Source organism: Pseudopodoces humilis, chromosome 1, assembly GCF_049639895.1.
Source record: "Pseudopodoces humilis isolate 2021_Gansu_Grassland_sample_001 chromosome 1, ASM4963989v1, whole genome shotgun sequence".
In the NCBI taxonomy this organism is placed as follows: Eukaryota; Metazoa; Chordata; class Aves; order Passeriformes; family Paridae; genus Pseudopodoces; species Pseudopodoces humilis.
The window spans coordinates 65,012,586-65,035,556 of record NC_142200.1 but is presented as its reverse complement, the minus strand read 5'-3'; the positions used below and the strand labels follow the sequence as shown (position 1 = coordinate 65,035,556).

General features: G+C 39.8%; 1 protein-coding gene across 6 annotated transcripts; it reads right to left on the bottom strand.

Moving 5' to 3' along the window:
* Positions 1–404: 404 nt before the first annotated feature.
* Positions 405–16,906, bottom strand: FRRS1L (ferric chelate reductase 1 like). 6 transcript variants are annotated; one of them, XR_015774188.1, is made up of 7 exons: positions 16,699–16,906; positions 14,931–15,015; positions 14,320–14,458; positions 10,936–11,182; positions 7,646–10,459; positions 2,083–2,255; positions 405–1,837 (listed from the first exon to the last, which is right to left on the bottom strand). XR_015774188.1 is itself a non-coding variant. In XM_088064709.1 (5 exons), the coding sequence occupies exons 1-5, from the start codon at positions 16,904–16,906 to the stop codon at positions 10,287–10,289; spliced, it is 852 nt and encodes a 283-aa protein (XP_087920835.1). In that variant the 3' UTR covers positions 2,664–10,286. The 6 variants fall into 6 exon arrangements, 2 of the variants coding, with proteins under 2 accessions (XP_087920835.1, XP_087920843.1); XR_015774187.1 differs by having other exon boundaries at positions 405–2,255; XR_015774190.1 differs by lacking the exons at positions 405–1,837; positions 2,083–2,255 and adding an exon at positions 2,664–5,729.
* Between the last annotated feature and the right edge of the window lie 6,065 nt (positions 16,907–22,971).

Genomic DNA, 22,971 nt, shown 5'->3' with positions numbered 1-22,971 from the left:
CTTAATTTTTCTTAACAGACTCAGTCATATTCTGCAGAAACAGAAATTTATGTCATCTCCTTGATTTAAGTGAAGCTATAAATATTGATTTACATAAGCCAAGGATCTGGTCCCTACTGTTTAAGACCTTTCCATAAACATATTTTTCACCATCCATTATAAACAACTAAATATATTAGAAAGAGAAAAAACCAACAATGCAATAAAATGAAGATTTCTAATTCAAATCACCACAACAGGATCACTTAAGAACAGTGTTTATGGGACATGACCCATAAACATCAGAAAACAATCTCTGAATCTCTTTGACAGCTGAGGGAGGATGTGTGATCTTCACAAGACACACCTCAGCCTCTAAAGCTTGATTTCACAGCAGATTTCAAATAGCAACTTAACAGCTGGTTTTGTTTAAGATTTGAAATAAGAGACTTTATATTAGATGCCCATTTAGGTATAACTTGCGCTGATACATTTGATTTAGGCGTTTTTACAGTCAAAGATAAGTAGCACACCTCAGGTCTTTATACTGCCAGAAATTCTATAACAATCTCTTTGATTGTATTTTTCCTGTATTCTTCAGGGGTGAAGAGGGCAGCAAAGGAATGCTTTTACATCAGTGGAGAAAATATGTAGGTACCTAAAAGTACATGTGATAAGTACTGACAGTCTTTGGTGCTTTCCTATGTAGAGGGAAGTATAAAATCAGGTATTAATTGGTAAAAGATAAACTGGTAACTTCTGTCTTCTTCTGCACTAGCACCCATGATTTTGTGCTCTGAACTGACACCCTTTAAGTCCTGTTCAAGAGGTCAGAGACACCCCTAGCTCTTTTTTCACTCAATATGCTGTCAACTCAGACCGAAGTTCCAAGCTGTCTTACACACGATACCAAAATACTGGGCACTGAGGCAGCCACAGAGCAGAGGAGATAGACAATGCCAGCAACTTCAAGTTAATCATTATTTACAACCAACATAACCAGATGGAGCTATGAAATAAGTCAGAAACAAAGCCACAAGGTGTCAGCAGTGGCCTGTGTGTTTAGAAAACAACTATCCCTTCATGAGAGACTTTATTTGTTTTAACCTGTTACTCAACATTTGTGAACATTCAGTTGAGGTTAATCTCACTTCATAAATTCACCTCAGTTTAATGACAAAGTAATACCATCTTCAGATCAATGAAAAATGCTCAGTGTAAACTATTACAGTTTCACTAGTACCAGAAGCAAATAAAAAAAAAAAAAAGTTATGATTTAAAATATAAACCTTGCATTTTTAGGTCATCTGCAAATATCTTTGCATTTTGGGCTAGTGAAAAATTTATTATTTTATGCAGCTCAACTGCTAAGATTAGAAGGCTCCAAATTAAATGTCATTTCCAAAATATTGGTGAAAATAAAATGAAGACCAATCCTTGGGAACATTATGTCTTATTGCACCCAGTGATTATAGCTTGACTTTATTGCAGAAACAACTTTGTTCAACATCTCAGTTAAAGTGTACAAAATTATCAGCAGAGTGACGTTTGGATGATTCACACAGAAGACTGTGAATCTTGTTCAGTTAACAAGGGGAGCAAAATGCACGGTTTTAAGGCAGAGCAGTCAATAGCACCGACACAAAAATGTTCAGTCACTGGAAAAAGCATGCAAAAGAGCACCCGTAGGACCTTGTGGATGGACAAAATTCAGAGCACTATCTTGCAGGGTTACCCAGCATGATAGCTGAGTGCACAGAACAAGAGCTGGATGTACAGTAATCTGAAGAATGTTTGGGATTCATCAGGTTTGTGACAAATGTGACAAATTCCTCACCAATCTGTCAGTAGTCACGTACTGCAAGACAAACAGAATATAATTTAAATCTATTTGGTATATGTAATGCCTCTACTGATGATGATGGCTTGGACAATGCACAAGTAGCTGTCACACACATGATCCATCCTTTCTTGCAGCCTGCAACTACAGGCTTGCAATAATACTACAAACACAACAAACAGACCGCAAGTGTAAAAGCAGTACATTTCTTGTTGTCCTGAACCAACTGTTCTTCCCAGTCCACCAGTAAGGCGCTAAAATACCTGCTCAGACCTGAGAGATCTCACAAATCAAAGCATCCCTGTTTGAGAGACTTCTGCAGCTGCTTTCGCTTGCTGAGTATCATGGCACTTCCTCTTCTCTGTTGCCAATTTCTAATATAGTTTCATTTTCTTCTTTTCTCCAAAAGCCTGCTCTGGCTGCTTCAGAAGCCATTCTGGCCAAGGAACAGGGTGGTAAAGACAGTTAAAGAACACCCAAACTTGTAATATTGCAACTTGATCATATTTGTATCAAATAGGTTACAAAAACACAGCACAGAGGTCATCACAGGAGCCTTCTAAATTCTACATCCTTATAGAAACTGACAATGTGGTTAATACTTTGCTAAAATAGACACCATCTTACAGCTTCATTGTGATTCACATAGTGAAAAAAAAAAAAAGGTGGTCTTTTCACATCTGTTAATTTGCTAATGTGACCAGCCTCACTGACTTAAATAGAATTATTCAGGCTAATAAATTCAAGCCCATGCCATGGGAATGAATTATTAACATAGGCAGCAGCAGAGACTTCTTTAATCTCATGGAGACTTTTTCCCCCTTTATAAATGCCATACCACACATTTTCTTAGACTAAAACGGCATTTATTGCAACAGTTTTATAAATATCATTGTCTGTCACTGTCAAATAGCTAACAAGGCTCACTTGAACACCAACATTTAGTATAAAACAGATGTTACAAAGCAATACTTTAGGGCATGCACTGATTGTAAAGTAGTCCCATAGGTTACTGCAATTTCATTATCTATTCACTCAGTGTAATTTTTGCTGAAAAGACTAGACCACAAATACAAAGAAGTTTGGCAAATTCTTCTGGACTACAAAACCTCCATTCTGCACTCGTATCCAACCAAATGCTTGTTGACTTCACATGGCTGCTGGGTATTGGCATAGAGAATGAAGCCTGGCATAGAGAATGCAGAACACCACTTAACACTATAGTTACAAGTTTCTTATTTGTATCTTTTATCTGTATATTAGTCTTGATAACGCTGAATAAAGTCAAAAGGTAGACAGGTTCAACCATTACACTTCATGTAGTACGAATCAAGTTCACACAGTTATGATAGCCTGCTTATTTGCAAAGAGGTTAAAGCAAATCAGACCTCAGGATATATAAATCAGAAATACCAAGACATACCAGACATCTGTTATAACCTAAACAAACTCAATATGCTAATAAAATATATCTGTCTAAATAAAGGCTGGGGACATCACACACAAACGTCAAGGTCCCACTATTTTAATTTTCTAAAGAGTTCATAGGTTTGAAATTTCATCTTTAAATCTCTTTGTCAAGATTTGTATGATAATTCCAGCTTTAAAAATTCTATTGTGGTATTTATTTGTATTTCAATACTCATCATTCATTTCATATCACCAAAGGTAAAAAAAACTGACAAAGAACCCATTGCTTTCTGTATGTACAGTCAGGATTTTCAGAAGCAGACATCATATTCCGGAGTTAAACAAGATGATTTTTTTTCCCCTCCTAGGTTTAACTGTGGCTTCTGTGCTTCCTTTCCTATTACCCTAATACTCTTTATGACAACTTTCTTTTGACTTAATGAACTTTTTCTTATTCCAGTTTTTAAGGAAAAAAAGTGGAAATAACACTGTAATATGTCTAAGACATATTAGGCTATGTTTTGTGAGGCTAATTTTTGTTCTGAAGAAAGAAGGTGTGTGTATAAGAACTGCAAATATAATTCCCACATATGTAATATCTCAGGTTTATATATTTTTTCCTCAATAATTCTGTCTCTCCAAAATCAGCTAGGAATTAGGCAACATGTAAGATTCTGTGTTTTGTCTTGTCTCCAGAGCAGAATTTAGCCTTTTGTTTTTAGACTCTTGGATAATCCTTGTATGATTCTCAGACTTTACATGCACACACAAATACCTTCACCTAAATCACATTTCCTAAACATCGATTCTGTGAAGAATACTTTTCATTATCTAAACCTTACAGATCACTGTTGTGAAAAGTCAGCAGGAATATTTTTATTCCCTGGCACAAAATCTAAGTAAATTTTTCATTTATTTAATCTCCCACCAACACCACCATAGGAAATTCAACTGAATGACATCAAAACTAAGAGCGAGATATGAAGCTAAATCATGAGTTACCATAAAATGTTCGCTTCCCTGAGTAAGCATTGGAGCCATAACAGATTTGCAGCTGCTCAGCACTTCTGAAAAATCCAATTACTTCTTCAAGAATGCAAATATGAATTTAAGAATCACATAGAAACAGCTCAGGAAAGTACTGGTAATTCTGTAATGCTCTGGTCCATAAAGAGTACAACACCTTACAGAAAATGTCTTAAGAATGCCACATAAAAGTTCATCTTGTAAGGACATTCCTGATTAGCCTCTAATTGCAGATCAGAACGAGCATATGTGAAGCAGCAGCTGTTCTAAGATACAGTTTGTTAAGTCCTGCACTTATTCCAACCTCACACAGGTTTGGAAGAACATTCCTACTTAAGCTAAGAAACACAGAAAGCGGCCAAAAGCAACAATTCTGAATGACTATGGAACCAAGTCAGGGAAAATTCTGAGGGGACCTTAGGAAAAGGTTATTCTCTAAGAGGGTGCCCAGTCACTGGAACAGGCTCTGCAGAGAGGTTTGAGGAGCATCTGGATGATGCTCTTGAGTCATATAGGTTAATTTTAGGCAGTCCTGTGAGGAATACAGTGTTTGTTGGACTCCAAGATCCTTACGGGTCCCTTCCAACCTGAAATAGTCTATGAGTTCTACTCAAAATACTTAGTAATCCAAGGGAAAAAAAAAAATCTATCAAATCTATCCCTTTCTTTACAGCAGATTCGTTGCTATTGCCAAGTCATAACAGATTTTCAAAGCAAGTAATATCTTTTAAGTCTGCATTTTCACACCTATCAACTCCACAAGCTGCACACATCCTCTCTGACATTTCAAAACTGCACTGCTTTTGCCTCACTATCCGAGCCCAAATTAGGTAAGTTAAATAACCATGTTTAAGCACATGTAATTTTATCAAACCTACTGTGAAAATAGAAAACAAAGTTAGCAAAGTGATTATTTCATATTAATAAAAAATGTTTAGAAAAGGAAGGCTTACCTAGATCTTATTCTGTATTTGCAAAAATCAGACACCTCAATATACAAATTGCATATCAATAACTAGATAAGAAAAAGAATATAAAAAGATGGCATATGGTTAAAAAACTTATTTTCTTATTTATTAATTTTTGTACACAGGGACTTGACATTTTCTTTAAAATCTTCCAGTTAGATCCATATCTGGCAGGTAGAGGGAGAGCTGCCCAAACAGACTCCTACAGAAATACTGATAATGAAATTTTAATCAGAGGAGCTAATGTACAAAACTGTTCAGATTTAGATCTCCCATCTTTTATACTCAGACTGCAACCAGCAGAGGGTACCTGTTCACCAGCCATTCTACAAACTAAGCAGATACTCCCTGCTGCAGCCAACTGCTGCTATTGCCTCTGGGATCTTGTTGAGTTTTCGTACCTCTGAAGGCCAGATCAAGCCTTCAGCTCTTACCTTGGAGCTTGACAGCAGAGGACATCTTGTGGCATGGTCATTTGATGCCCACATCAGCCCTTAGGGACCTGCCTAAAAGGCAAAATCTCTCAAATCATACTCTATTCCTTCCTAACCCTACATCAAGAAATATTTGCTTGGATAAAGTGTGCCAGACTGGCACTGCCATATGTAAATTTATACAAATATAGAAAGAATGCCAAAAGCATTAGCCCTTCCTCGTCATTTGTCCATTTACTAGCAGTCTCTCCAAACTCTTTGGAGTCACCAATGTGCAGCATTCAAGCAAACTGCTTTGCCAGTTTCATTACATGGGGTTAAAAAGGATCATACCAATTCATGTAAACTATGTACATCCACAGCTCCATGAAGCACTGAAACACTGTAATATTTAAAAGTATTTCTGATTCTATCATAAATCGAAGGCTGTACACAAAGTCGTATTTTGAATAAAACACTAACACAATAGTTACTACTGAATATAACCAGTATTAGACCTTTTGTAATTTTTCTGAAATACATATTTCCTTATTGTTATGTCTATTACCAAATACTTTACTTTGGGGAAATTATTTGGAGATGTTAAAACAAGACGAGGGTGAGGGGAAGTTTGCTGCTACACAACAGTGTGCCAAACCAATGAAACTACAGAGTCACAAAATGCCATTGAAATGTTATCAAAGTTACATAATTTGCATATAAACTTTAATTCTGGCTCTGGAGTACTGGAGGATGCAAACTTCCAATGGACCCAGAAAAGATCTGAAAGACTAGACAGTAAATGTCTGATGCATTGGAGATTGGAGGGATGAGAAAGTAAGGTAAGGAGAAGACAAAAAAAAAAAAAAAAAAAAAAAAAAGGAAGGCCTGTGTCTTCCCTTAATCTTATAGAAGTTATATTAATTATTGCAGTAACTTAGAAATAACTGCATAGTTTTTTTATCACACAGAGGCAGTTGTGGGGCTCTTTTTTTGGTTCAGACCCAGGATATGGTGCCCCAAGTGAGCTTCAAGATCACTGCCTGGGTGTCATGCTGATGTACACCACACTCCAGTCATTCTCTAATCCCTGTGCTGAAGATTGGGAGAGTCAGTGCCAAATGCAGCCTTAACATAATTTAACCCAAACTGGGGGTTTCTCCAGATAAGGGAGGCCAAAAGTGTTTCTTTTCTTACTACCCAAGTACTGCAAAAACCCATCAAGACAAACAAGAAGGCCACAGAGGGAGTCCAAACTTTGCTCATCAATATGTTCTCTTTCAAAACCAGAATATTTCCATTGTAATACTAGAAGACAGCATTGCCCATTATCCAATGACATTACCAAATCAGATACATGTTTTTTGGGGTTTTTTTGGGTGGGGAATCAATTAGATTTCACCTATACCTAAAAAAACCCAAGGTATTTGATAATTAAAAAAAAATATATATGCAAAAAAATCTCCCAAATTTGTAACCACAGTCAAATTTCCAAACACCACCATGTCCTAAATATGCCTTCTCTAAACTCAGTGCCTGTGTATTAAGTCACTCTGCAGCAAAAAATTCTTAAAATTAAAGCACTTAGGAAATGCGTTCTTTAACAGTTGTTAGTAATTGCACTAAAAAAACCAAAAAGTTATGTGGAGAAGAAAATATCTGCCTCCTTTTCCAAAGCAGGGCTTTTCTTCTAGTTTGTGTTGGTAGAAAAACTTAATTGAAAAAATAATAGAACAAAAAATCTTTGAAATGCCATAATCAATTAAAAATTACTTTGAAGACTGTTACTTCGTAGTAACTTTGTGCAACAGGGATAAATCTTGCTTTTCAATATTAAAAAGAAAAACAAAGGCAAAATGTGAAAGCCAAAATACTTTCCATGACAAGTTACTATGTCCACTTAAATGTTAAAACTTACCAAGTACCATACAAACTTACACACTATGTTTCCCTTATAACTTTTTACTCCTCAGATTTCATCCTAGCTACCAATTTCTAGATACTCATACCTTCTTTATTTGTCAGCTTGAATTCTGTAGTCCTGATTTTCCCACTGTGAAGAGGAACTCTTAGATAAACTCAATGCTGAAGTCAACCATCCATTTAAATTCCAGATAATAGATTGTTTTGCTGCTTCCTGTGGCCTTTTATTTCCTCCCTTTTGATTAGAAACACTTTATTAGGCTAATTAAGTACTGTGAGCGTAGGTGAAATATTTTTTAGAAGTGCACATTTGTGCTTGTACTTCAACAAGAGAAAAATACGATGACAAAACCACAGCACACTAACAAGTAATCTTCAAAAGAAAAAAAAAAAGTAAAATACTTTGCTCTTGCTTCAAATTCTGAACTTTAACTACATCTGACTCCATACATGTAGAAAGCAGATTGACAGCTATCACACAATTTTACCTTGGTATTATTATTGTCATCTATAACATACCTGCATGCCCAGGTCCAACCAGGCTATCTTAAATCCAGAGTTCTATTAAAGAAGAGGAGCCAAACAGGATTTCTATCCAAGTTCAGTACCTTTAAATTATTAAATTAGCCCTTTAGTGGGTCATCAAGTAAATGGCTAAAACAGTAAAAACCAAGCCATAAACTAAAGCAACCCTTAGGCTCTAAGAACTGCAATATCTTAGCTGCCTAAAATTAGCAAAAAGGAGAAAGAATTTACCCTAATGATTTCTTCACTTCACCTGTTTGCTGAATGTAAAGCTCATTATCTAGGCTTCTGCTTATTTGCTCCAGCCAGTCTTAAGGCTAAATTACACAGCTGTTATGGTCCAAAGCAGGCCTCATTAGGTGGTCTCTACTTGATCAGATGATGAGTAAGTTAACCAACCTGAGAGAAGTAATTTATACTAAATAAAGCTACTGTATGCAGTTTAGAAGTTCACCTCTGAATTTTTCTTCCTTCTCCTGAACTCTAGTCCAGTAATTTTAAATGAAAAAATCCTTAAAGACATCCATGAAAATATAAAATATTAATCAATCTTTTGAAATAGGGATAAAGTGTTTGTTATGAAGATAAGTTCATCTTCAATCTAATTCATATACCTTAAGCATAGATTTGAAGAATTCTGAGCCTAAAAAACTTAGTTTACAAACATCAATCTGTGAATAATGATGAAAACCCAGCCAAGCTCGTTAATCATTTTATACTCCATGCAGCAATAAGAATAGAAAGGAGTCGCATTACATTTACTTTACCAGATTCTATGTTAGAGAGTCCTCAAGTTTACACATTAGATAAAACTTTGGCACTATTTAGATTTTAATTCTACCTAAGTAGAATTTTAGTGTAAGTTGGAAAGTGGATGAGTGACCTTACCTAAGCACATTTGACTGCTACATGTAAACGTGTCATACACTTCCTATTACGTGAAGAACAGAAATTCTCCACTCAAAGATTTTATAATATTCTGTGGCTCATAAATGCATTTTGAACTTTTCAACTCTGTAATATTTAGCATTACTCTTCTACTATTTATTGGTGTTAAAAACAGCTAATGTGTTTCCTTTTTAGCTCATCTTTTTTGCACAATGCCTGTATTTTAGCACTGGTTTGATGAATGAAAGATACTGCTGTTCTTATTAATCCCTGGCTTTCCTTACAAGTAATTTCACTTATATTTCTTTGTAAGATAACACCAGCTGCCCACAGTCACCCTTAGTATGAACAGGATTTAGTGGGATACAACACAGAAAAAGGGATTACTTCATACTACTGCACAATTACTGAAAAATATATTTACATGTCAGCAAAATTGCTGTTTTTTCATAAAAAGAGAAAAATTGATTTCATCTCTTAGGAGGACATCCTATGGCTTGTTGGAACTTTTATATTCTGCATGCTTTACACCTGGTTTTCCTATGTATGGAGAATTTATATTGCTGTATTCTCCCTTACCCTGGTTTAAATCACTTTATATCTCACTCTTAAAAGAAGTAGCCATTTCTTTCAAAAAGGCTATTGAAACACAATACAGACATTCATCACCTCTTTCTGTTGAAAGAAAAAAATCATAACGCTTGAGTATGCAAGTTTGGTTTTGGAAAGTACCACAGCAAGTACACCTTGATAAATATATAAAAAAAAAAAACCTAAATTGGGAGAATTGTCCACTACTGAAGAGCAGCTTTTATACTGCTGTGTTGGTTTCCAGATCTTAAGATCAGAAACTGCATTTCGAGTTGTGCTGTCTGCTGTAGAAGTACCAAGCAGCATTGCAGTGTTTTCGCAAATTTGTTTTTTTGTAGCAATTTGGAAGGCAATTTTGTTATTTGATAAGATGTCCATCACTAAATTCACCTAAACACACATACAGGCACCCCTCCCAAACACACACACACACACACACACACACACATTGATTTTACAAAAATCTCATGTTCCTCGAGCAAGTAATCACAACACTGAAAATATTCTCCTATGTGTTCACTGATTATTCTTAAATGATTTGTCACCACTCTGCCACTCAAGGGAGATGGTTATTTCACTCTTCTGAGAAGCTAACTATGTTCAAAAGCAGCTAGATGAGGATGGTGATGTGATATAAATTCCAATAGAAAAATGCATTGTCCATCCATATAGCCGTCCATCCTGAGAAACTTCCACTGGCAAATTCTTGCTGTTTTCCATTGGTCATGGGGTTCCCATCAATAAATAGAAGGTCAGTGCAACAATGAGGAGCAAGCAGAATGGAGAAGAGAAGGTCTGATAGGCAGCTGAAGGCATGAAAATATCTTCATACTTGTAAATACTGACAACACGCTCTGACACGGGTGGAGAGTCTATATCATGACGAGTTATAGAACCTTTAGCAGGTAAGGGCAGAAAGAAATAACGTCAGATGCAATTTTTTCTATAACTCTATTGAAGAAACAGGTAGGCAGACAAATAATTTTCAAACCTATGGAAGCATGCAATATTACACTGTCAGGGACTAGGCTCATTTCTTTGCTTTCTGAAATTAAAGTTCTGAGTAAAATAAATTCAAGTAAACAACAAGCATGTTTAAAGAACTTAAGAACTTCAGCTTATGAAGTTCTAAACTCAGCTTTGGGAAATGGGGATAGTAGATGTATAGCCAAGAAAACAAGACAGGTTGGACTTCTTTCTTTCCATCTTTTATCCATTTTTAAGCCTCATGCTGCCAGAATTGTAGTTCATTAAAAAAAAAAAAAAAAAAAAAAAGAGGGGAAGAGGGCATGTCTAAAAAGCATCATGCAATTGAATGACATTTATTAATTTTAGCACATCAATTTAATTGGTAACACAGAGATCAACTTACCCTGGATTGCTGGACCCCAAGCAAACAGGTAGTACCAACTCAAGTGCAAATCTACGATAGTTTCTTCTCGGGGAACATACACAGGACGCTTGAATCGACATGTTACACGATTGTTTTCAAAAACCCCTTCCTCATCTCTAGCAGGGTTTCTCTGGATTTCCTTAGCCCACTGACCAACATTATAAAAGTGCTGTATTCGGACTCTTCCGTTATCATCATGAACACAAGCCATGACATCATCTCCTCCCTACAAGGTTAAAAAAAAATTGGAAGATGGGAAACAAAAGGGTCATAACACTCTTCCTGATTTATGTATATAATTTTAATTATTCAAAACTAATCAAGACCTGGGATGCTCTTTCCTTCTTTCTAAGTTATATATACGCAAATATTTGTTCCCCTAACCAAGTGTCTTCAGTAAGATTGAAAAGCACGTTAAGTGGGTAACAATAGTTACACATTGTTACTATCTCTGAATTCTCTTTTGGATCTTTCTAAGAGTTATTTTACTTAACATATATTTGTAGGATATGATATCACTCTGACATCGCATAATTAATTGATCTGTGGAAGGCTGTTTTCTTTTGTTATTTGTGAAGTTCTGGCATACTGCTTCATAAAATGTGGCAGTCTTGAGTCCCTGATGTGTACAAAATCCACAGCATCAAATCACAGACAGAAAACCAATATACTTTAGTGAGACAGAGGAAATAAACCTACTACATATGAGAAAATAATAACATCAATTACAGTAAGTCTTTTCTATATCTCTTCTCATGTTCACTTAAGGGAACATCATTATTCGTATCTCTTTTATTTCTTGTAAGAAATGTTCAGCATGTAATAACAGAATACAGTATACCCCAAGATAAAAAGAGAAAAGGTAATCAATATGTGCTTCTTCACTTAGCATAAACAGCCACCCAAGAACCAACAGACAGAAGGAAGAAGGAGACACTTATTTGTAGAGGTCATTCATTGAAGTACAAAAGCAGTTGCTGGAATAGTTACTCAAGGTGACTGACAGAGTGGTAGAGCACAGAGATGAGCATTAACTTCAGAAGTGCCATCTCATAGAAGCCCTAGCAGCAAGAGCCATTAGAACACTATTCAAGCTGGATGAGTGCCACAGCTATCAGTGTTGTATTAAGCACAGGCCCTACTCCTCCCATACTTGTCTTTCTGATATGTCATACTAATGAAAGACATGATGCTTGCTAGTGTGATCCTTCCTCAGTTCTTTATTACAGGGAAAAGAGACAAAAAGGGTGTATTTCAGCACTATGGGAATATTGCAATGTGCATTTGTAAAAGATGTGCCAGAAGTGAAGGGAAAGAGGGGACAACTAGGTAAAACACATGCCTGAAGAGATTCTGCACCTTGGTACTGCTGCAGACAACCTTTCCACCCTCTATCTTGAGACTATCACTGCTCTCCGTAACTTATTTCCCAAGTTTAACTTCTGTACGTCTAAGCACAAATCCCTCATTCTTAAGTACAAAGAGGCAAAAATAAAGGTGCTTTTACACTGAAGGAAAATTATTAAAAAGGAAAGAAAAAAGCATTTTGAATCTCAGTTAACAGAATGATATTTCAAAATACTGCCAAGGCAAAAAAGCCTTAAAGTGGAAAAGCATAATGTTATTTGAGACAAAGAAATAGGTCATACGACTTTAAAAAAATCTATTGAGGACACAAAGTAGTTTTTTTTCCTTAATTTCTGAAGCTATCCAGGCCACACCATTTTGATTATGGCCTCCAAAGCTCAGCCCATTTCTCAAAGATAAGCTGTTCCGACCCAGAGCCATCTTATCATCAAAGCCTGTGCATCCCAGGACACCAAAACATCCTGGAAGTTATGAAAAAGATGAAGTCAGCAGGGGAGCCAGAGAGGAACTGAGATGCTAGCTGGCTTAGCCCAGCTGACTTATGGGTATTACATGATATGTGGAGCAAATTTGGAAGCAAAACCTTTTACTTTACACTTCGTTTATTCTTTTTACCAAAAGCTTAGCCTTAACCTGCTGCTTGCTGTGTCTGCATTCCAAGTGGCTGATGACAGGAAGGCAGTGGGACCCTGGGGTCCACCACAGGTACCTCGCAGTCACAAAACTGGTAACACAATCTGATAGCTTGGGGACAAATACTTAAAGTCACTCAGCTGCTTCGAAAACCCTGCAGAGTACCTGCATTGGCAAGCTTCTAAACTCTTCCCAAAATTTGGCTGCAGAGATGCTCTTTACATCAAAACCACACACTGTTTCTTATGACATGAACTGTTCTTTATGATACAAAAACCTTCTACTGTCATTGTGTTTATTTACAGTGTCATATTAAAACACATGTAGTAACAACTGAGAAGCACTTATCCTCACATTTTCTTTCTATTTCTCATTTTGGGTCTAGTAAAAATCCTGTTAAGCCAGTGCAAGTCTTCCAGTTCATTTCTTGTGGATCCTAGCCCAGGACATCTAATTCCTGTATTTTTTCAGACTTCCAACACTACAAGAAACTGTCCTTTCTTTGACTTGTGACTTACAACATAGGTCCAGTATTGTTCTATATACTCAGGAGAGTTTCTATAAATGAACACCTATATTATAAACTTCATTTTAATCCTAAACATTTTACCAAGGATCACACACAAAACATCTTTGCATGAGTCACCTATTGCCCAGGCTTTTTAAGTCCACATATTACATGCTTCTGTTTTGCTCACTGGAACTCAACGAAGAGTGGAGCTTTTGAATGAAAAAGTACAGGAATAAGCATAAAGCAGAACCCAATAAAAATCCAGAAGAGAGAGAAGAGATTTTAACAAGACTGCCTTCTTCAGTATAAAGGTTTAAATTAGCAGGAGTCATTTTGTCACACATTTGTGGCTTCCCTGGCACAACAAATAGGTATGAAAGAAACACAAAAATTTCCCAAGTTAAATAGTGAAATAAAATTTTATACTGTTGAAAGTCAGCTGATTTTCTGAAGAATAAAATTATTTGCTATTCAGTTTATGATATGTCTTTTGCCCAAATTACACTGACATAAAGTGCAACAGGAAATTTCCATGTGAATTGGCTTATCCCTGAGGGCTTTTCTAATTAAAAGGCAAAAAGCTAGTGACATTCAAACATTCAGAGCTGAACTGAAATTCTGTTGTAGTTCTCACAGAAGAAGGAATAGGAGATGTTAGGAAGGATGAAGCAGTTTTCTGTGAGGCAGTGCTCCCAGGGGGGCTACTGAATGGTGCTTTGTTTTCAGCAAGTCAGTTTTACCTTATATGCTCTGTTTCTCACTGCTCAAATATATAAATGTATATAAACCATTTGCATCCTAGCACAGGAAAGTGCATATATTGCACACATAAAAAACTGTTCATATCTTACCATTTTCTTGTCTGAGGAAAATCCAACTGCCACCCAGCCATCTGTGTCGGCACTCAACTCAAATTCAACATCAGCTCCTATTCTACGGTAACTTAGAAAGTAGTCACAAGTCTCTGCATTGCATCCAGGTTTACCATACCTAAATGGAATTGGAAATATACAGAACTTTTTCCCTGAAATTTCCTGTTACAAAACTTAATAAAGATTTTATAAGAAAAAACTAAAATAATGTATTTTGGTATAATGGCAGTAAAGCATATGTTCTGCTGGGCATAAAGTAACATTTATTGTTTGCAATTATTACTCTTTTAGTGTAAGAATGTATAGTATTCAAACAGTACAGCAAACAATAACACAAAATATTACTCTCTCGACCTTCCTTGCTCTGTTTTTTTTAAAGTGCTTCACGAAAATATAAGAAGAACTGTAGGTCCAGAACTATGACATGTATTCTTAAATACTGTCCTCAAATAATATAGTTTGTACTACAAAGTATGATCTTAAATAACAAGCATTTATTAAAATGACTATGAAACACTAACCAAAGTCTCCAATATCATCAGCCAGCATCTGTAAATGTAAAGGTATCTGCACTCTTATCTCAGACTGACCTGAAGCATCCCTTGGTTTTCCCACAGTCATCCACTCTGATTTTTGCAAATGGGTCCACAGGAGGAGCAGTGGGGAAAGGGTAACCTGTATAATCAGAATAAACCATTACTAAATAAAATACAAGGACTAAAAATCAATAATACTAAAGAGAAGGTGTTCCAGTAGCATTTACTTTGCTGATAACTGAACTGTTCAGATGAGTGACTACCTTCTGATGTACACAATCCACTGCTCAGATGGTCCTGGATCCAGATACCAATGTAACATAACTGAAAACAAAAAAAATCTAAGGTTTCCTACTTTCATCAAGGAGGGATAAGAATGCTGGAGGGCAAAAGTCAAACATAAGGCAGCAGGACCATGGACTATTGCAGTCAACTAACAATTAGGGATCTATGCTCATCTCTCTCTTTGTGCACTCCTAGTCCCCTCAGGAAATCCATAAGGCAACTGACTCCTTAGCCATAAATGACAGCATTAGGTATAAATGCAGAGCTGTAGAAATTGATACTGAGAGGATCTTATAATACATCCTCCTTTATGAAGAACAATAAAATACACATTGCAATAAAAGGTAAGAGAGTATCAGGACAGGGAATTGCCTGCAGTTCTGGCCTGCAATCACTTGCGAAGGCAGACCCAGAAGAGCAGGCAATGAGTTATGATTCCAAGCAATCCAGTCTGCTGGACTATAGTACCAAAGAGAAAGTGAGAACGTTTACTAGCAGACCTATCCAGTCTCGGCTTGTGGGAGCTGGTGTCTGTTGCATAAGCACAGATATTTTAACAGGTTGTTCCTTTACTTAGACAGATGAAAACCAAAATGCTAGCTGTAGAACTAGAAAGTCCTCTGAAAATGCTTCATTGAGTAGGAAGAGTGCTTCATTGCGTAGGAAATTAACACTGCAATTAGTTACAGCATCAGCACACAAACTTTTGACCTACACAATTTTGGGCATTCAGGAGCCCTGATTCACTTCCCTGGATTTCTGACAATGGCAATGGAGAAAGTATGCTGTAAGCTGCAAATCACAGTTCCACTAACTGTATCGAGGGCCGGGTCAATTACCCCGCATAAATAAGTTTGCAGAATTTCACAGCTGTGTGTATCAATGCATTACTGAAACACAGGTCACAGGACATGCAATTTTCTCACTCCTTACTTCTTTTCAAATCCACTGAACAAATGGTTTTCAATGCAGCCTTGCCACAAAAGTGGAGTTTTAACATTCCGCCAACCGTAAATTAAAAAAAGAAAACCACATCAAAGCCCACGACCACGTTGCTCCTTGACACTTGACGGCATCACATGTCCTTTCGAAGCCCACACAACCGAGGGCTCGTTTTTACGCTACCAGCTGGGAAAGCTTTGCAAGAGGGGACGGCGAGGCGCCGCCGGCCGGCCCCGCTCTGCAGGAAGGCGACAGCCCCCGGCCCGAGCTCCCGCCCGGGGGGATGCCCGTGTCCGGGGAATGCCCGTGTCCGGGGATATGCCCGTGGAGAGAGGCGGCGGCTCTGCGGAGAGCGGGGCAGGGCAGCCGCCCCCGCTGCGGTCCCGTTGCCGAGCGGCAGCGCAGGCTGAGGCCGCCCGGCCGGCGGAAGATGGCGGCGGGCGCTGGCCTTCGTGCTGAACGACGCTGCCACAGCCCCCCGCCCGCCGCCCCTGCGCCCGCCCGGCCCGGCGCTCCCTCCCGGCCCCGGCCGGGCTGGGCCCCTCGCCCGCCGCGCCCCGCCCGGCCCCGCCGCCCGCCCCGGCCGCCGCCGCACCCTCCTCGGAGAGGTAGCGCAGGTCGTAGAACTCGCTGGCGAAGGTGCCGTACGAGGAGTCGTGGTGCCGCGCCGCCTCCTCGCCGTGCTCCCCGCCGCCCGCCTCCCGCCGCCCGCCGCCCTCCTCCGCCGGGCTGGCGGCGGAGCCGGCCAGGAGCAGCAGCAGCAGCAGCAGCCGCCGCCGAGCGCCGCGGCTCCGCTCCGCCATGGCGGCGGAGGGGGGGGGGGAGGCGGCGGCGCCCGAGCGCGGCTCCGGGGGGGAGCGGGGGCGGCCGCCGGGGGCATCCAGCCCCGGGGACGGGCGGTGCTGGACTGACTGCGGCGGTGGTGGGCGAAGGGACGGCGTGGGAGGGTGTTGGGGGAAAAGGTGTCGGGGCGGCGGGGATGCGCGGGGGAGCCAGATGCGCCGGGAGAGGGATGCGCGGGCGGTCGGAGGCACAGCCCCGGCAGCACCGAGCCCTCCCGCAGGGACCGCCGCCCAGGGGTTGCGCGGTGGCCTTCCCTGGATCGCTGATTTCCCGCATCCCGCAGCGCGCCCCACCCCGCAGAAACCCGGCCGCGGGGACGTCTCCCATCGCCCGGGCACAGCTGTCGAGGGGCAGTACCCAACCACTCCTGGCTGCCCCCGTGGCCTCGATTCACTAAAGCCTCTTGCCATGTGCTTCAAGAGGACGTGATAAATCCTGCTCGGTAGTTGCTGGACTAACTTAGCTGTTTTCCTATCTTTTAAAATTTATTTTATTATTATTACTATAATATTAATGACTTCTGGGATGGGACTGGAGACCCAGCGCGACTTAACATTCTTTTCAGGTAAAACCCCATGGCAGTGAGCTTTTGTTATCTGATTGCATGTTCTTGCTTTCTATTTTATACAATGTAACTGCAAAGATACCAATATACTCCAAACCTGGCAGGACTGAAGGAAATCCCAGGTTGCCCTCGAAGTTGTCTTGGGCTCTGGTATTTGAAGCTGGACTTGCAACCAGGCATTAAGCATGCAGCTGCATTCTTGCTGCGCTCTGGTATCCACGAGTTGATGGAGGAACCATGCCCTTTCATCCCCTGCATTTGTAAAAGTGGCTTTTTTTCTTCGGTTTGTATTGCTGTCTTTTATTTTTTTTATATAACAACATTTTCATTTTTGTATTATTATGCATGGCCACACTTCCTCCTCTGAGAGTCTGGAATAAAATTTAGCAAAACATCAGGGGGGAGGAGGGAGAAAGAAGAAGACACAGTGGTCAGTAATACTCTAGAAATTAAAATAACCCTCAATTTGAATGTTTTCTTTTTTTAGTATCAATGACTAAGTTACTGACTGAGTTACTGAGTTACTATCAATGTCTGAGTTACTTTTTGGTGGGGCACAGAGACTGCCCAAGACCTAGGCTGCATTAGGATTAAGTTCATTCCCTTGGGCTGAGCAGTTGCTTGTCATACCCGGAGTGTGCTCAGCTGCATCACAGGGAGGATGTTAATTCACATCTCCATGGTTTAGTCTGGTGGAGTAGCATGCTATTTCTCACTGAAGGTAGAGGAATGGCTTCACAGAGGAAAAAAATAACTTGCAAAAATAATACCAGTTGCATGCAAATTCAACATGTTCCCAGTAGCATATGGAAAAAGCTATAGGAAGGCAACAGCAAGTTCAACTGCAAAATGTCAAGTCCCTTCTTCCTACCTCGCTGAGCTTGGCAAACTTTAGCAGGCTAGTGGAAAACAAGCAAACAAATGGCAATAGAAAAGCCCTTATAAATCAGGCTAACAGGAAAGTAAGGCTACAGCTTTCTGGCAATAATTAACTCTGATGAAGGCCCCCCATCTCTCTTTTTGAAATAGCTAGCTGAGGGTTGTGGTGCCTGTGAAGAAGCATTTGCTCAGTGAGAAAGCAGCTGTCAGCTGCTTGCTGGTTTTTCTTCCCTGGGAACAAGTTTTAGCACACTGAGATATGGGCAATGCTTCACAGTTACCATAAACACTAAGGATATTTGTCACGTATTGTTTGTGCCTACATGACACCTATCATTTTAAATCTGGCAGCTGAAGTAACTGTCTGTGATTACAGTGGAGCTGCACTGATTTTCTAAAGTGAAGCTATGACTAAGAGACTGACCTTCCTCCTAGTAAATCCTTAAAAGTTAAAACTAAAGTACTCCTGAATTTTTTGTTGCTTAGTGGAACCTCTTGTGCTTGTCTGAAGGTAGTCCCTATCTCAAAAATGGGTTGCTCATGGGAAGCAACATCACACTGAGACCTGTGGAGCTCTAGTGAATACCTTCAGTTTTCACCAGGCAGAAAGGTCTACCCTGCAACTAACAGCACTGCCATCAGTACTGCAAGAAAGATCCTTATCTGATTAAGTAATTGAGGTTGTCATAAAAAAAAAAACAGTAGTAGAAAGAGCCCAAACTGTAATTGCATGAGCAGCCTTAACCCTCAAATGCCTGAACTCTCTGAATGCCATATTTCTCAGCTTGCAATGCCTTTCTTAGAGGAGACACAAACAAGCAGTGTGAGAACATCAGGCTGGAAGGCATTGCCATCCTCTGGCAGCAGGAGTCCTCTTGCTTTTGCTGAATTAGAGGTGTGAGCATTTCCACCACTTCTTGCACCATCGTCTGCTGCCTTAGGGGAATCTAGCAATCAAATTCTTTGGGTGATTAATTGCTATAGTTTAGGGAATTCTGTGGTGCTAGCACTCAGTCTGTGGGTGTCTTCCCAGGACTGGAGACCAGACTTATCCCCAGCCTATCCTTGAGGCCCACCATGCCTTCTTTCTTGGCTGTTTTTGTCATTCAAAGTATACCTTTCCCCTGGAGGCTCATGCTTTTTTGGGCTTTTGGACTAGAAATTAAAGTTTCAGGGATAAGCCATACTTTATATAACAGACATTCAGAAAAAATCTTATTTAGTACTGCTGGTCATTTCCACCCAATCAGCATGTACTGAAAAATTAGTATGTATCCATCAGTGCTGACTGAGACAGCTCCTGAGACAGCAGTTTTCTTACAGTGAATCTGTAGTAACCTGAAACAGAGTTTGTAATTCCTGTGCAGTTTTCTCAAACCCTTACAATGCTCTTGTTCAATGTGGGGAATGTATCTACTCTACAAGTGATTTATCTTGGGCTTTCCTTTATTAAACAACAATAAATTGAGAAATTGTTGACTCATAAGTTTTCATTAGCAGTCATTTATCCCATGCTCTAATTAACCACCTGGGGCTCTACAGAAGCATGCTTGTGGTATTCATTACTCAGACTAAAATGTGGGAGAAAAAATGGTAGGAATTTCTTGAAAGCAGAGCTTTTTCACAGCCCACAAAACAGAATGATGATGGAAAATATGCCAAATGCCAATAGATGAAGTACATCTCCTATGAGAAAAGTGAAAACGAAGTATCTGCCTTAGAGAAACCAAAGCATTACAAGGGAAAAAGATGTGTGGTATTTCTGAAAGCTGCTCACAAAAGAGATGAGTGAGCTTTTTGGAGGCATGGTATTGCTTCAGGTCTTCTGGAGAAAGGCAAGAAAATATAAACTCTTAATATGCTATAATCCAAATAAAAATTATGTTATATCCTTAGATCATCTTTTGCTCAGCACTGCTGAATTTTTCATTTTCTGCTGTCGCTTAGTTATGTGTCTGGTCTTGCTTCAATAGTAATCATGTCTTTGCAGCCATTACTGCTCACAACAGCACTCTTTCTGTAAAATTAATCTAATGTAGGAAAAAACAATGTCTCCAGGCTCTTTTCCATGAGCATAACATACACCAGTCTAAAGACTAAGTCCAGAACTAAATCAGCAAGGGTTTTGCTTCAGTAAGCAATATGTACCCTTCCCAAGGTGTATTAAAACTGCAGCTTTTTTTGTTTGTTGGTCTGTTTGGGTGTTTATGTGTGTGTTGGTTTACATCAGGTAGTTTATAACTTTTCTCCCAAGACTGCATTCTTTTACCTTCTGGAACTCTTTACTACCCCAGCTGGGATGCAGTTCTGGGAGGTATACCTATCCTGAAAGCCAGATCTACCAGATGGTGGCACAATCTGCACCAGGAGATTCTGGAGCAAAATGTTTCACTTTTTTTTTAAAAAAAGTCCTCATTACAAAGAGGTTATTTTTAGTATTATTCTAATTAGGATCCAAAACAGAGCAGCCTTTTATTAGAATTCGTAATAAAGAGCATTACACTGGGGCCTCCCTGTGCAAAAATACCACTTACTTACTGTGCAATAGTTGGCCTGGAGAGCAGAAAAATTCAGCTTGTATTAGCAAAGAGTTCATTTAGGTAGGAATGTTTTAAAGAGTTTAAGCAGCATTAATTCAATTAATTCCACATGTGACAATGTCATTTTATCCTAATTATTTAAGATTCAGAAATGAGGGGGAAAAGAAGAAGAGAAACTCTGTTCTCTCAGGAGACTTCATCTGAAGAGTTACAATAAAAGTCCTGTAAGTTTTCCTGGATAAAAATAACCACTTAAAATAGCCTTTCCCCAATCCTAATACAGCTATCTCTGAGTCATAATAATGATAATGATAATGATAATGATAATGATAATAATAATAATAATAATAATAATAATAATAGTGCCCTTATCTTCTAGGTGATTTCAAGTGGGTGAGAGAAGGTAGCAGAGGAGCTGCTTTTGGCTCACTACTCTGCAGTGAAGGTGCTTTCTATATATCCTGACCAAGGCATCTTCAGCCAGGGAATTTGAGGGACATAGGCCTTTGCCCCTCCTGAGTACAGGCTATTGGAGAGTATGTTTTGTTTCAAACATGGATAAATTCTGGCATTTGGGCAGTTTTTTGTTTCTCTTGGAGTCTTTAGAGTGCAGGTGAAGAGCAGCCCCCAGGCGCCGGGAACATGCTCCAAGTCTGGTTTATGGAAAAAGCATCCCAGTCATTCCCTGCGGCTCCTGGTGCTGCTGGCCCCCTGCCCAAATACACCCAGCGCTCTCTACACTCATTTTCGGGCCTGAGCTGCAGGACAGGTGCTTTCTCTCCCCTCCGCAAATGCAATAACGCGTTGCGTTACAGCCCCAAGTGCAGCTTCGGGGTGTTTTGGAGGAGAGGGGGAAAGAGGGGCAGACGAGAGAGAAGAAATCGAGGAGATGGATCTGAGTGTCCCCAGGAGACAGCCGGTTTATGCCGGGCAGAGATGGTGCCAGGAGCTTCCCGGGCCGGGCACCTGCCGTGTGCCGGAGCATGTCCCGGAGCCGCCGGGGACAGCCGGGGCTGGCAGTGGCACCCGCCCGCCGCCGAGCGGCACCACGGCACCGAGCGACGGCCGGGTCCCCGAAAAACATACTGGAAAAGGGGCCTTTCCCTCGCTCCAGCAGGAGGGGGATGGAGGGGACGCTGCCCGGGGAGCCCCTCAGAGACAGTCCGGGGAGCTTGAGGCAGCCGGGATCATCCCTGCTGACCATCCCGAACAAGGCGCGCACACAAGTGACTGGAAAACTAGCGGGACTGCAAGTCGGACTTCTCAGTTCTCAAGCAATAGCAAGGAAAAGCTTTCTGAAGTGGTAGGGTGAGTTACACAGCGAGGAAGGGAAATTCCAGCCCAAATTCCAGCTTTTGTCTCAAGCTTCCCTCCTTGCATTTCACTATCTACAGACGTCCGTAGATGGCGAAGCCAGTCCGGTGCACAAGTGGCTTCACTGACTTAAAAAAAAAAAAAAAAAAAAAAAAAAAGTTATTTTGTTCACATAAAACTAAGGGAAAATTAGTTATACGGAAAGCTTTGGGTACCAAAGAAGTTCATACTAATGGAGAAGAGTTATACCTCTCAAAAACTTCACTCCAGGCTTTGGTAACATCCTCGAGGTGCACAGGAGTCTTTGAACCATGGATGCAGGGACAAACCAAACACAGAACAAGTTACTCTGATGTAGAAAAGATCCCATACACCTGAAAGTGGCATGACAACATACAACTTTGTAGACTCTTATATATTGTTTTGAACTGCTTTTAAACTCTTCAACTCTGTTAAAAAGAGAGACATTTTTAACATTGTAATTTATGTAAGTTGCTACTAATATTTAAATTAGCAAAGTCAGGTTTATTCCTCACAAAATCAATGAACTTAGAGTTCAGCATGCTTTATTTATCCAGACAGTCTAGAATATGGGAATGTTAATGAAGCAGTGTTATTTAACAGAGCAAAACATTTTGCAAAAGACAAGATTAAGAAACACTAATACCATTTAATGTGGAGTTAATAACATCATATTTGATGGTTGTTTGAGGTGAAGTTGGGGATC